At 35.2% G+C, this 12,385-nt stretch overlaps 1 protein-coding gene and 1 pseudogene across 3 annotated transcripts in view; both read right to left on the bottom strand.

Moving 5' to 3' along the window:
• The window catches only part of RBPJ (recombination signal binding protein for immunoglobulin kappa J region), a 104,484-nt gene that overhangs the window by 29,730 nt on the left and 62,369 nt on the right, over positions 1–12,385 (bottom strand). For 2 of the 3 annotated variants that reach the window (XM_057726563.1, XM_057726564.1), the window contains one exon: positions 10,290–10,328. The exons of the other annotated variant lie outside the window; for it this stretch is intronic. In XM_057726563.1, coding sequence (XP_057582546.1) covers positions 10,290–10,328 — 39 coding nt within the window. The remainder of the gene's footprint in view (positions 1–10,289; positions 10,329–12,385) is intronic. 3 annotated transcript variants of the gene reach the window in all.
• On the bottom strand, positions 3,494–5,638 carry LOC130849317 (60S ribosomal protein L9-like; annotated as a pseudogene).

Below are 12,385 nucleotides of genomic sequence, written 5' to 3'. Positions count from 1 at the left end.
AAAAAGAACAGAAGTCTATGCAACAGAGACAGTATGCAGACCTCAAAGCCTAAAACATGTACTACTTGGCTCTTTACAGAAAACATTTGCTGACCCCTGCATAAGCAATAAAAAATAAAATGATTTTAAAGAAAAGTTGCAAAACAAAACAAATAATGACATTCTAAATTGTTTAATCAACGAAATATATCACATGGTTGACACAATAAAAATTTTTTTAAAGAAGTCTTCCTCCAAATTGGACTTGGAGGCAGTTGCGAGTTCAGGAGGCTCAGCTGGACTCTTCTCACTTCTACTTCAGGATGCTGCTGAAAGGCATCCAGGTTTACTTACCACCACCACCACCACTACCACCTGTCCCCCACTCCCACCCCCAATTAAAACCAAACTCATGGGGCTGCTCTATTTGTCACACTTCTCAAAGTAAGTTTCAAAATAGTTATCACTGGCAGTGGAGACTGCCTCATTCAAAGGAGTGTTAGAGAAATCAGATCAACTAAAGTGAAGCCAACTGCAAGACTACTCAGTCTTTAACAAATCTTCAAGAGAGGGCATCTTGTGCAGTATTTTCCTATTAAACTAGACCATGATCTCTGCTTTTCCCCCAAGGAGGTAAAACACCTCTCAAAATTGTATGTTATGAATAGGGAAAGAAAACATTCAAAAGGAAAAAATAGGGGCTTACTCAAAAACAATGGAATCCCAAAATTAATACACAAATATTTTACAAAATAAATAAAACCCATGTTGAACTGGACAACAGACATGGAGGCTATTTCTTAACTATCATCTCAGGAGGTTATTACTTGCTCTGGGGCAACCTCCAAAACAAGCCAAGAAAGAGCTGAGTTCTTCCACAGTCTGATCAGGGCAGTAATGGAGGTATGTACAGGTACAATGAAAAGTGCGGCAGTGACAGCAACAAGTGGCGACTAACTTCAAAAAAAGTGTTAGTCCAGTGATAGAAAAAAGGTTTTCTGAGCAGAGAAAACAACATAAAATAGTTCCAACTATGAAAGCAAACCTTAAAGAAATTAACCTTGTGAATGAAATCCCTTGATACTAAAAGAATTCAAGTGAAAGCATCAGTTGGTAGACACAAGTCTGCAGTGTTATAGAGAGGAAGAAAGTTAAAACTGCATGCCTCCGAAGGCTGCTTACAATGCAAGGGTCTCTAAGATTCCAGTTCTAACTTTTTGGTTACTGACAACAGGACCAAGTCACTTAGTATACAACGGGGTATTAAGTTGAATAGTATTTTTTTTTTTAAGCATGTGGTTCAGTCCTGTGCAGTCACAGCTTCAGAGCTCAGACCTGCTCTTACATAAGGGATGGGCATGCTCGCTGTGATCCATCCAGCGTTCCTGGAGACTGACACCTAGCTGCATTACAACTAATATTTTCACTGATGACATCAGGCTCTAAATGATAAAATGAGAAGACTCCAAATAAAAGAACAGTTGTTTCTATACCTCAGTATAAAATCTGGTTATTACGTTGTTTTTCAATCCACAGTCAAGTCAGCTATACCTGTGAACCACATTAAAAGGACTATTTCAAGAGAGCGGGATGCCCTTGAGAGTTAACACTCAATTCCTACCATATATATCTGAAAGAATGTAACATTTAAAAAAAAAAAAAAAAATGAAATGCTGACCAGTACATAGTATTAACTACCCTTAATCAAAAATTTTAACTCTGTGTCAGCAACACTGTGCTTCTAGAACACTATCTAAAAGATCATCCTCTAAACAACAACATGCTTTTTCACTATTGCTTAATTTGGAAGATGGGGGTTAGGATAGAAAGAATAGGGTAGGTTTGAAAGGTTTTTTGTTGTTGTTGCTGTTTTTAAGAGAAAAAACCCTCTCTGAATTAAAAGTGTTCAACCTCCATACACCCCAATGAAAAGATATAAAATTCCTTTTTAATTATTTTGATCAAATAAAAGACATTAAAATTTTCCTAAAAGGGAAAACTCTTTAAAGGAGAAATGGGAAAATATGGTGAAAAAGAGCCAGATGGGACCTATATTTGCTATACTGTCAGAGGGGAAAACTGTCCTGATTTTTAACTTTTAGATTAAGGTTAAATTTTTATCCCAGAATTAGGAATTGATTTTATATTCCAATTTTCTGTTTTATACAAACTGTTTTACTAAATTACTTTATACTAGCTTTGATAGTAAAGAGTAAAAAGTCTGTAAGTTTGCCCTCTTTTAAAAGAGATTTAAAAAGAAATAAAGTTTACCTGAACTCTCTCCTAGAAGATACACTAATTTCTTTTAAGGTATTTTTAAAGGATAAAAAGTTACTAAAATTTGTTTACAGCTTTACTGAGATTTAATTGAAATACAACAAAATGCATTTATTTTCAAGTGTACAGTCTCTGGTAGGTCTTGGCACATTGCATATACCATCAGCACAATTCAAAAAGACAGTCAGCATCATTCACAAGTTTCTCTTCTGTCTCTCCCCAACCCCAAGAAACCACTGATCTGCTTTGCTATTATAGATCAATTTGCATTTCTACAATTTTATATAAATGGAATCATATAGTATGTACTTTTTCCTGACTTCAGAAAATTGAACATAATTATTCTAAGATTCATCTCTGTTGCTGCATGTATAAATAGTTCATTCCTTTTCACTGCTGAATAGAAATCCATTGTAGAATATACCATGGTTTGTTGATCCATTCACCTGTTGGTGGATATCTGCGTTATGCCTATATGGCTATTACAGCTAACACTTCCACAAAATCTGTATTCAAGTTTTTGTATTAACATGTTTCCATTCTTCTTAATTGCATATGTAAGAATGAAATGGACAGGCCACATGGTAGGGGAGTTTTAACTTCTTAAGTACCAAGCTATTCTTCTAAGTTGCTGTACTACCTTACATATCTACCACCAGTGTACGACAGTGTTAGTTATTCCTAACAGATGTTTACAGGTGTACCTCATTTTATTATACTTCACTGTATTGAACTTCACAGATACTTTTTTTTTTACACAAATTGAAGCAAGCAAGTCTATCAGCACCATTTTCCCAACAGCATTATTTTTTTTTATTTTTCAAGAATTTAAAAAAATTTTTTTTCCACATCTTTACTGGAGTATAATTGCTTTACACTGTTGTGCTAGTATAATTGCTTTACATTGTTGTGCTAGTTTCCGCTGCTATATAACAAAGTGAATCAGCTATATTTATGTATATAGCCCCACATCCCTTCCCTCTTGAGCCTCCCTCAGCATTACTTTTTAATTAAGATGTGCATTTTTTTTCCAGACATAATGCTACTGCATTTGACATAATGCTATTACATTACGGTATAAACACAACTTTTACATTCACCAGAAAGCAAAAAAACTGTGTGACTTCTCCCCCCGCCCCCCAATCAAAAGAGCTTTTACTGCATCTTAAAAACATCACAAACAAGCTCAAAGAATCATCCGGTGTCTTGCTGTTTCTGTAGCCAGACCACTCAGATCTTACTCAACAGCCTGCTGACCTGTTCCGTTTTCAGGAACACAGATACCATCCCCAAATTTTCTGATATCCTTGTTTTTAACTGTTGTGGCTTGCTGAATCAAAGCAGCTAAATTTGAAACAAGTTCAATGTTGTTTCCTTCAAGAATCAATTCATCTTTCTGGGTCTGAGATACTGAACAAGCAATGCTTGGCCTCATTCAAACCCTGCGAATGTGTTCTTCACACCCCAAATTTTGGATTTCAACAAGAGAACCATTCTCCTGAATATCAACATTGATGGGGAAGTGAGCATACACAGACCACATCTTGTGACAGAAGCCCAGTGTAACACCCTTATCACGTTCTCTACACGACTACAGATAGTGGGAACAGTTACCAGTTCCTTTCTTTTTCCCCACTACTTGTCAAGCTGGAGCCTCTTCTTTTTCTTTCCAAGGAGACTGAGTTCTACATTAATATGACTGAAGTCCCTCCACAGGAAATTTGTCTTGCTTGTTTCTTCTAAAAGCTGTATAATTGGAAATTTTATATTTAGGTCTATTTTGATCTTTTTATACGGTTCCAGGTAGGAATCACAGCTATTTTGTGCAGTTATGTAAGTGGTGGGGGCATATGGTTATCCAATTGTTCCAGAATCCTTTGTTAAAAACCCTTTATCTAACTAAACTGCCTTTGTACCTTGACTGAAGAACTTATCTCAAGAACAATTTCCACTATTCTGTCACAATGATCTACCTGGCTATCTTTAAACAAATATCATCTTGATTAATGTAGCTAACAGGTTTTGAAATCAGATGGTGTTAAGTTCTTACTGCCCTTTTTCAAGGTTGTTCTGGCTATTCTAAGTCATTTGCATTTCCATTACAAATTTTAGAAACAGCTTCTCAACTGCTATTAAAAAAAGCCCACTGGGATTTTGATTGGGATTAAGTTGAATTCATAGATGAATTTGGGAAGAACTGACAGTGTTGAGGCTTCTGCCCAAAGAACGTTTATTTAGGGCTTCTCAGCAATGTTTTGTAGTTTTCAGGATATAGTTTTTGCACATCTTGTGTCCGATTTTTTCCCCTAAGAATCATATACTTTTTTGATGCTATTGTAATAGTACTGTTTTTTAAATTTCAATTTCCCACTGTTCATTACTAATATAAAAAACAATTCATTTTTGTATGTTTTATACATTGACTATGTAGCCTACCACCTTGCTAATTTTACCTATTAGTTCTAAGAGGTTTTTTTTTATTTTTATTTTTTGAAGATTCCATAGAGATAATCATGATGTCTACAAATACGGTTTCCTTCCAATTTAGATGCCTTTCTTTTTCTGGCCTTACTGTACTAATTACAATCTCAAGTACAATGTTAAATGGAAGTACGTTAAATGTTAAGAGTGGACACCCCTGCATTGTTCCTGATCCTGAGGGAAAACATTGTCTTTCACAATTAAGTATGGTGTTAAATGTAGTTAAATGTAGTTTGTTCCTCATTTATCAGAATGAGGAAACTCCCTTCTATTCCTAGTCTGATGAAAATTATGAAGAATGAAAAGCTTTTTCTAAATCCTGAGATGACCAAATGATTTTTCCTTTTTTGTTAATATATTAAGACATTGGTTGATTTCCATTTCTAAAATAAATCTCATTAGATCATGATGTATTATCCCTTTAAAATGTTGTTGGATTCATTTTGAAAAACTGTTAAGACTTTTTACATCTGTGTTCATAAGGGATATCAGTCTACAATTTTATTTTCTTTTAATGTCTTTGCCTGCTTTTAGTAACGGGGCATCACTGTCCTAACAGAATGAACTGGGAAGTATGTCCTTCTTCCTGCTTTTCTGGAAGAGTATGTATAGAACTGGCATGATTTATTTCTTAAATGTCTGGCAGAATTCAATAATGAAATCATCTGAGCCTGGAGTTTTCTATGTGGAAGGTTTAGAATCACAAGTTTAATTTCTTTATATATAGGGCTATTCAGCTTATTTCTGTTTCTTCCTGAGTAAGCTTTAGTAGCTTGCCAGTTTCAACGAATTTGTGTATTTCTTCAAAAGCTGTTGAATTTATTGGCAGAAAGTTATTTCTAATATTTACCTGTTATCCTTCAGACATCTATAGAATCTGTAGTGATATTACCTTTCTCATTCTTGATGTCAGTAATCTGTACAGAAACAGATTTCTATTTGATATGATTATCCTTCTGCATGAAGGATTTCTTTAACATATCTTGCAGCTCAGCCCTGCTTATGATTAATTCCTTTTCAGTTTCTTATGTCTAAAAATGTCTTTATTTGCCTTTACTGGGTATAGAATTCTAGGTTGCCATATTTTGCCCCCTTGAGTACTTTGAAGCTCTTGTTCCATTGTCTTCTTCCTAGCAAAGTTTCAGATGAGAAACCTCTGTCATCCTTATCTATATCTTTGTTCCTCTATATATAATTTATCTTTTTTCTCTGTTGCATTTAACATTTTCTCTTTATCATTGACTTTAAGCAATTTGATGATGATGTGCTTTTAAAAAAAAAAAAGAAGATAGTTTTTGCACTTAGGGTTCACTGAGTTTCTTGGAACTATGGTTTTATAGTTTTCACCAAATTTAGAAAATTTTCAGTCATTGTATCTTCATATATTCTTTTAGTCATACCTTCCCCTTCAGTGACTCCAATTACATGTATATTGGTCCACTGGAAAATAAACCACAGCTCATTAATGATTTTTCCCTCCAGATATTTTCTCTATGTGCTTCATTTTGGATAGTGTCTATTGGTATGCCTTCAAGTTTACTAATCTCTTCAACAGTGTGTATCTGTGATTAATCCCACCAACTGTATTTTTGCATTTAATAGTTTAGTTTTCATCTCTAGAATTTGCCTTGGATCTTCCCTTTTTTATCTTCCACGTCCTCTATTTAAGTTGTTCGATCTCTCCGCTAGTTCAGGGATCTGCAATTGCAGCCTGCAGGCCAAATGCAACCCACTGCCTATTTTAGAAATGAAGTTATAATCCAGTACACAGAAATGTCCCTTGGCTTACACATTGTCTGTGGCTACTTTTGTACTACAACAGAGTTGAATAATTACAACAGAGGCTGTTGGGCCACAAAAACAAAAATAGCTACCATTTTACCCTTTAACAAAAATTTTGTACACACCTGATCTTAGCTTCTTAAACATAAAGAAGACAAATGAAATAACCATTTTAATGTCTTTGTCTAATTCTATCATCCATGTCATTTCTGGGTTGGTTTTCAGTGACTGATTTTTCTTATTGTGAATCATATTTTCCTACTTCTTTTTATGACCGGTTATTTTGATCAGATGTTAAGACACAATGAATTTTACTACCTTTTTGAGTGCTGGATATTTTTCTATTCCTTTAAATATTCCCGAGCTCTGTTCTAGGACACAGTTAAGTTACTTAGAAAAAGTTTTATCCTTTCAATCTTGCTTTTAAGTTTTGTTAGGTGAACCAGAGTACTATTTAATGAGTGTAGGCCTAATTTTCTACCACTATTGAAACAAAACCCTTCTGAGTACTCTAGTCGATGCACTGTGAATTGTGAGATTTTTTTTCCACTTTAGCTACTGGGAACAGGCACAACTGATAGTATTGAAGGAGATCCAGAAATTCTTTCCTCTAATTGTTTAGGGTGTTTTTCCTTCCAAACTTGGGTAGTTTCCCCACACCGGTGCTGATCAGTCCTCAGCTCAAGAATAGAGAGGACCTTCTGCACATCTCTGGAACTCTGCATAGCTCTTCCCTCTACAGTTCTCTGCCCTAAGAATTCTGGCCACCTTGGCCTCCATCTCCACAACTCAAGGTGCCTACTAGGCTCCACCTGGATTCCTCTTCCCTACATCATGTACTGGAAACTTTCTCCAGACACTAGGATGAGGCACTTGTAGGGCTCACCTCATTTGTCTCCTGTCTCTTAAGGATCACTGTCCTTTCTTGACTGCAGTCCAATATCTTGAAAACCGCTGTCTCATATATTTTGTTCAGGTTATTAGTTGTTTTGGGCCGCAGAGTAATTCCAGTCCCTGTTACTCCACCTTGGCCAAAAACAGAAGTCCTAAAAGCTACTAAAATTTCCAAACAGGGAAAACTGCTTAAAGGGTAAATGGAAAATCAAGATAAAGTAGATGGGACCTAACTATATTATTGTATGTATTTAAGGAAAGGAAGGAACTTTCCCTTGTATTTATTATCATCATATTGATTATTATTTTTATGCAGGTAACTAATTTATTCATCAAAATATATTTTATCATTAGGAGTCACTTAAAACCTATTGCTACCGGTAATGAAATTAAAATATTTACCTATTAAATTTTAAATTTCAAAATGCCTAACTGAATTAAGTAATTCCAGTTAGCATTTCTTCAGGATATATAAAAACAAGTAATTAAAAATATATTTACATGGACTGTGAGATAAGTTATATTTTCCCAGCCCACTTGATCTGAAATATGCCTTAAAATAATTTTTTTTTAATTTTGAATTTCAGACATACAGAAAGGTTACAGAAGTAGTACAAACAATTCCTAGTCCCTATTCCCCCAGACACTCAAGTGTTAACATTTTACCATATTTGTATATTATGTTTTTAAAAACATTTAAGAGCACATTATAGGCATAAAGCCCTTTTACCCAAGATACTTGTATTTCCTAAAAACAAAGACATTCGGGACTTCTCTGGTGGTCCAGTGGTTAAGAAGCCACCTTCCAATGCAGGGGATGAAGTTTGATTCCTGCTGGGGGGCACTAAGATCCCACATGCTGTGGGGAAACTATGCCCATGTGCCACTAGAGAGCCCGCGCGCCACAACAAAGAGCCCGCGCAGCCAAATTTAAAAAAAATAAATAAATAAATAAATAAAAATAAAGATATTCTCTTATATAATCACAATGCAGTTATCTCTGATACAATACTTTTAGCCATAGATTTTATTCAGATATTTCCAATTGTTCCTCTAATGTCCTCTACTGGGGTGGGAGTGTGGAGCAATGCTGAGAAACTGTCTTCAGGCCAAATCAGAATAGCCTCCAGTTTGTTTGTTTTTTAATTAATTTGAGCTGGAACACAGACACACCATTCATTTACATATTGTCCACAGAACAGAGCTGAAAAGTCAAAACGAACTCAATGTGCCCCCAAAAGCCTAACACTTTTGTTATCTGGCCCAATATAGAAAATGTTTGCTGACTCCAGCTTTAGAACACAAGAAAAATTTGCCCCTGGCCCAAGCTGAGTTGAATTTGTCATGTTTAGCTGTCATGTCTTTTTGGTCTCCTTTACTCTGGTACTCCTCAGTCTTTGTTTCTCATGATCTTGAAAATTTTGAAGAGTAAATGCTGTTTTATTTTACAGAACGTCCTTCCATCTGTGTCTGTCTGATCTTTCCTTATGCTTAGATTTAGCTCATGCAGTTTTGGCCAGACTCACTACAAAAGTGATAGTCTGTCCTCAGGATGCATGTGATACTTATTTGTTCATTATTAGTGATGTTAATTTAGAACACTTAATTAAGGTGGTGTCTGCCAGGTTTCCTATTCACTGTCATGTTACTATTTTTCACTTTATAATTAACACAAGTTTGTGAGGATATGCTTAGACACTATAAAAGCGCTTAGTTTCTCATCAGACTTTAAAGCAGTAGTTTAAGCATTCACTGGTGATGTTTGCCTGAAACAATTACCACTGTAGCGGTTGCCAAAGTGTGCTTTCCTAGTTCCGTGATTCCTTCTACACTTGTTAGGTGGAATTCTTCTGTAAAGAAAAGCTATCTCCTCTCCTCCATTTATCAAATTATTTATTTAACTCAGTGTAGACTTCTAAACTGTCATTTTATTTTATGGGTTTTAATCTATCACTATCATTATTTATTCTGATGACCAAAGTGTCCATGATTTGGCTAAAAGAAGCCTCTTCAAACTGGCTCCTTTTGTGTGTACTTCTGGCATGTCCCTGTCATTCTTTGAGCGAAATGGCTTTTTTAATGATAGCAATAATGCAGAAATAACCCAAATGGCGATCAGTGTGAATTAAATAAAGAGCAGTGGTAAGACAATGAAAAACTATGGAGACACTAAAGGGAGCAAGGTAGAAGATCTACAGTTAACACAAGAATTGTAGAGCATGATGCCAGACTTTAAAAAGAAAAAGACAGGTATATGTTCACACATGCATACAATTTTCTTGAAAGATATGCACAATGCAGGGTGGCATTAACTCTAGACTGTAAACTGTGGAACTGAATGTCTTACTTTTTATTTTACAATCACTGACTGTTAGAAATTTTAAAAATCATTTTCAAGACATGCTTTTAAATTTAACACGTGTAATTAAAATGCGTACTGTAAAAAAATTATATCATTAGAACAGTATAATATTTATAGTCTCATTAAAAATGAACAAAATCTTTGTTTTAAAATTCTTTTCTAAAAGCATTTAAGTATCTTTCAAGTCCCAGTTGTAATCAACCAACTGTGACTGGCTAATGAAGCTAGAAATAGGCAACTATCTTTACGTTGTAGCCCTTGTTATATTAACTATATAAATACTCAGTATTAATTCTGAAAGGTTTTGTTTTCCCCTTTGAACTGTATCCTCTTATCCTGTTTTCTGAAGGGAGGAGAAGGGGAGATGTGGGGGAGGGAGGATGGAAATGAGCTTATGATCTAGATACCATTATGTTAATACCTTCTTTTCAAGAACACCTAATATAGTTTCCAAAATGACAGGATCTAACACTTTTATGAAATGTTTGGGTGAAAGATTAATATAACTGCTTACCTAGTAAGTCGTTTAGGTGGAGGCCGCTCACCAAATTTTCTAAAAAAAATAAGAGAAAAAAAAACTTAAATAAGCTGTATGACACACTCCATAGTAAGCTTTTTAGACACCATGAAATCTCCTTTATGACTTATACTTCAACCCTACTAAAGACCAGTGTAAAAAGAAATCCTCTAGTAAATACCTTTACCCAGTAATAACAAAACACATACTTTAAAATTGTTCCTAAACAAAACAACACACCCTAAATAGGCCTGACATATCCATTCTGAGCATGTACCATGCTGATCAGATGAGGATGACAAGTGCCTTCCAGTAAAAACATCTAACCAAAGACCCCACCCCCCCCACCCCCACCCCAGTCTCACGTAATCTGCAGCATTCATAAAAATCCTCACAGCCCAAGAGGTGGTGCAGAGCTCACAAGTGCTTACCATATGCCAGGCACTATGTTATACACTTTTTTTTTTGCCTTTTTAATCATAAAATAATTTTGGAAGGTACATAGTAACCATTTTAAAGATGTAGAAAGCAACTTGCCCAATGTCACAGAGTAAATTAAGTGGCAGGCAGAGTTAAGATTTAAACCTAGATGTTGAGTACTTCATTAGTTTATGGCCCTTCAAAAAGAAATATGCTAACTGTACTAGCATAGAAGCATTTCAGTTGTTTGGGAGAGGGCAAAGAGAAAAAGCATGAGCGAGAGTAAGCACAGTGGAGGCTGGAGTTAGAGGTTAAGAGAAAGATTCTAGAGTAAGATCAACTGAGTTCAAATCTGATTTGGTATTTACTTCCTGTGCAGCCCTGAAGTTATTTGACTCTCTACACCTCCATTTCCTTCCTCATCTGTAAAAAGGACACAGTGGTTGTACTGAACTCAAGAAGTTGTTGAAGGGATTAATCCAAGTGTGCTAACTAATACATAGAAAAGACATAAAACAACACCTGGAATGCAATAAATGATCAATAAATGTTAGTAATTATTACTGTTTTTTAGTTATAAATGGTTAAGCCAAAATAACTAAAGATATTGAAAGACATGGTAGGGGTACACAGCACTTGAAGAAAAAAGATCAACAGAATTTTGTTTTCTTTTTAAAAGCAAGATTGCAGTTATACATAGGTTAACATGACTTGTTCATAATCACAGTTATAGGTTTGTCAAGTCTAATTTGACTTAAGATTTCTCTACTATATTTGTGGTATTTTACACAATTATTAACTTTGATGACAAAAGTCTTAGAATCCCATGTAGTTCATTTTGTTGAGCAATTTAATGCTATATGAACTTGATTTATAAGCAATGAGTATCTGCATCTTTGAATATTTTGGTATTTTAGTTAACTTTAAAATATTGAAAAGTGGCTTTTATTGAAATAGCACCAAAAATGAGCAAATAATCCAAGTTTTTGGCAGAAGAATTAACAAGTAATTTTTGTTGATTTTATCCTACAGGATATTCAATTTTTTTATTATATGTATGTATGTATGTATTTAGTTGGGTCTTCGTTGCTACACATGGGCTTTCTCTAGCTGCAGAGAGTGGGGGCTACTCTTCATTGCAGTGTGCAGGCTTCTCGTTGCGGTGGCTTCTCTTGTTGCAGAGCACGGGCTTTAGGCACACGGGCTTCAGTAGTTGTGGCGCATGGGCTTAGTTGCTCCGTGGTATGTGGGATCTTCCCAGACCAAGGCTCGAACCCGTGTCCACTGCATTGGCAGGTGGATTCTTAACCACTGCGCCACCAGGGAAGCCCTCAGTTTTGAACACAATGATTTAGTAGTGATATCAGCAAGGTTGCTGAAAACCATAGGTTTTAAAACACTGAGCTATTGGCTAGTCTATGATGTGAATTCCAATTATGAAACTAAAGGCAAAAATCTACTCCTGAATCCTCTTCCACAGGAAAGATTTTTTGAACCTTTGAGATTGATTAAATGTACCATCGCAGCATAAGATTAAAATAAAACTACCTCACTAGGTTGGATATAGAATATTTTATAAAAACCAAGAAGTTTAAGACAATCTTTAAATTACTTCTTTGCATATATATTTAAGAGCAGAGTTATGCTTTATAAAGAGAAGCAAAGTGAGGTGT

This window comes from Hippopotamus amphibius, chromosome 3 (genome assembly GCF_030028045.1).
Source record: "Hippopotamus amphibius kiboko isolate mHipAmp2 chromosome 3, mHipAmp2.hap2, whole genome shotgun sequence".
Classification (NCBI taxonomy): Eukaryota; Metazoa; Chordata; class Mammalia; order Artiodactyla; family Hippopotamidae; genus Hippopotamus; species Hippopotamus amphibius.
This window is presented reverse-complemented; position numbering and strand designations above follow the sequence as displayed.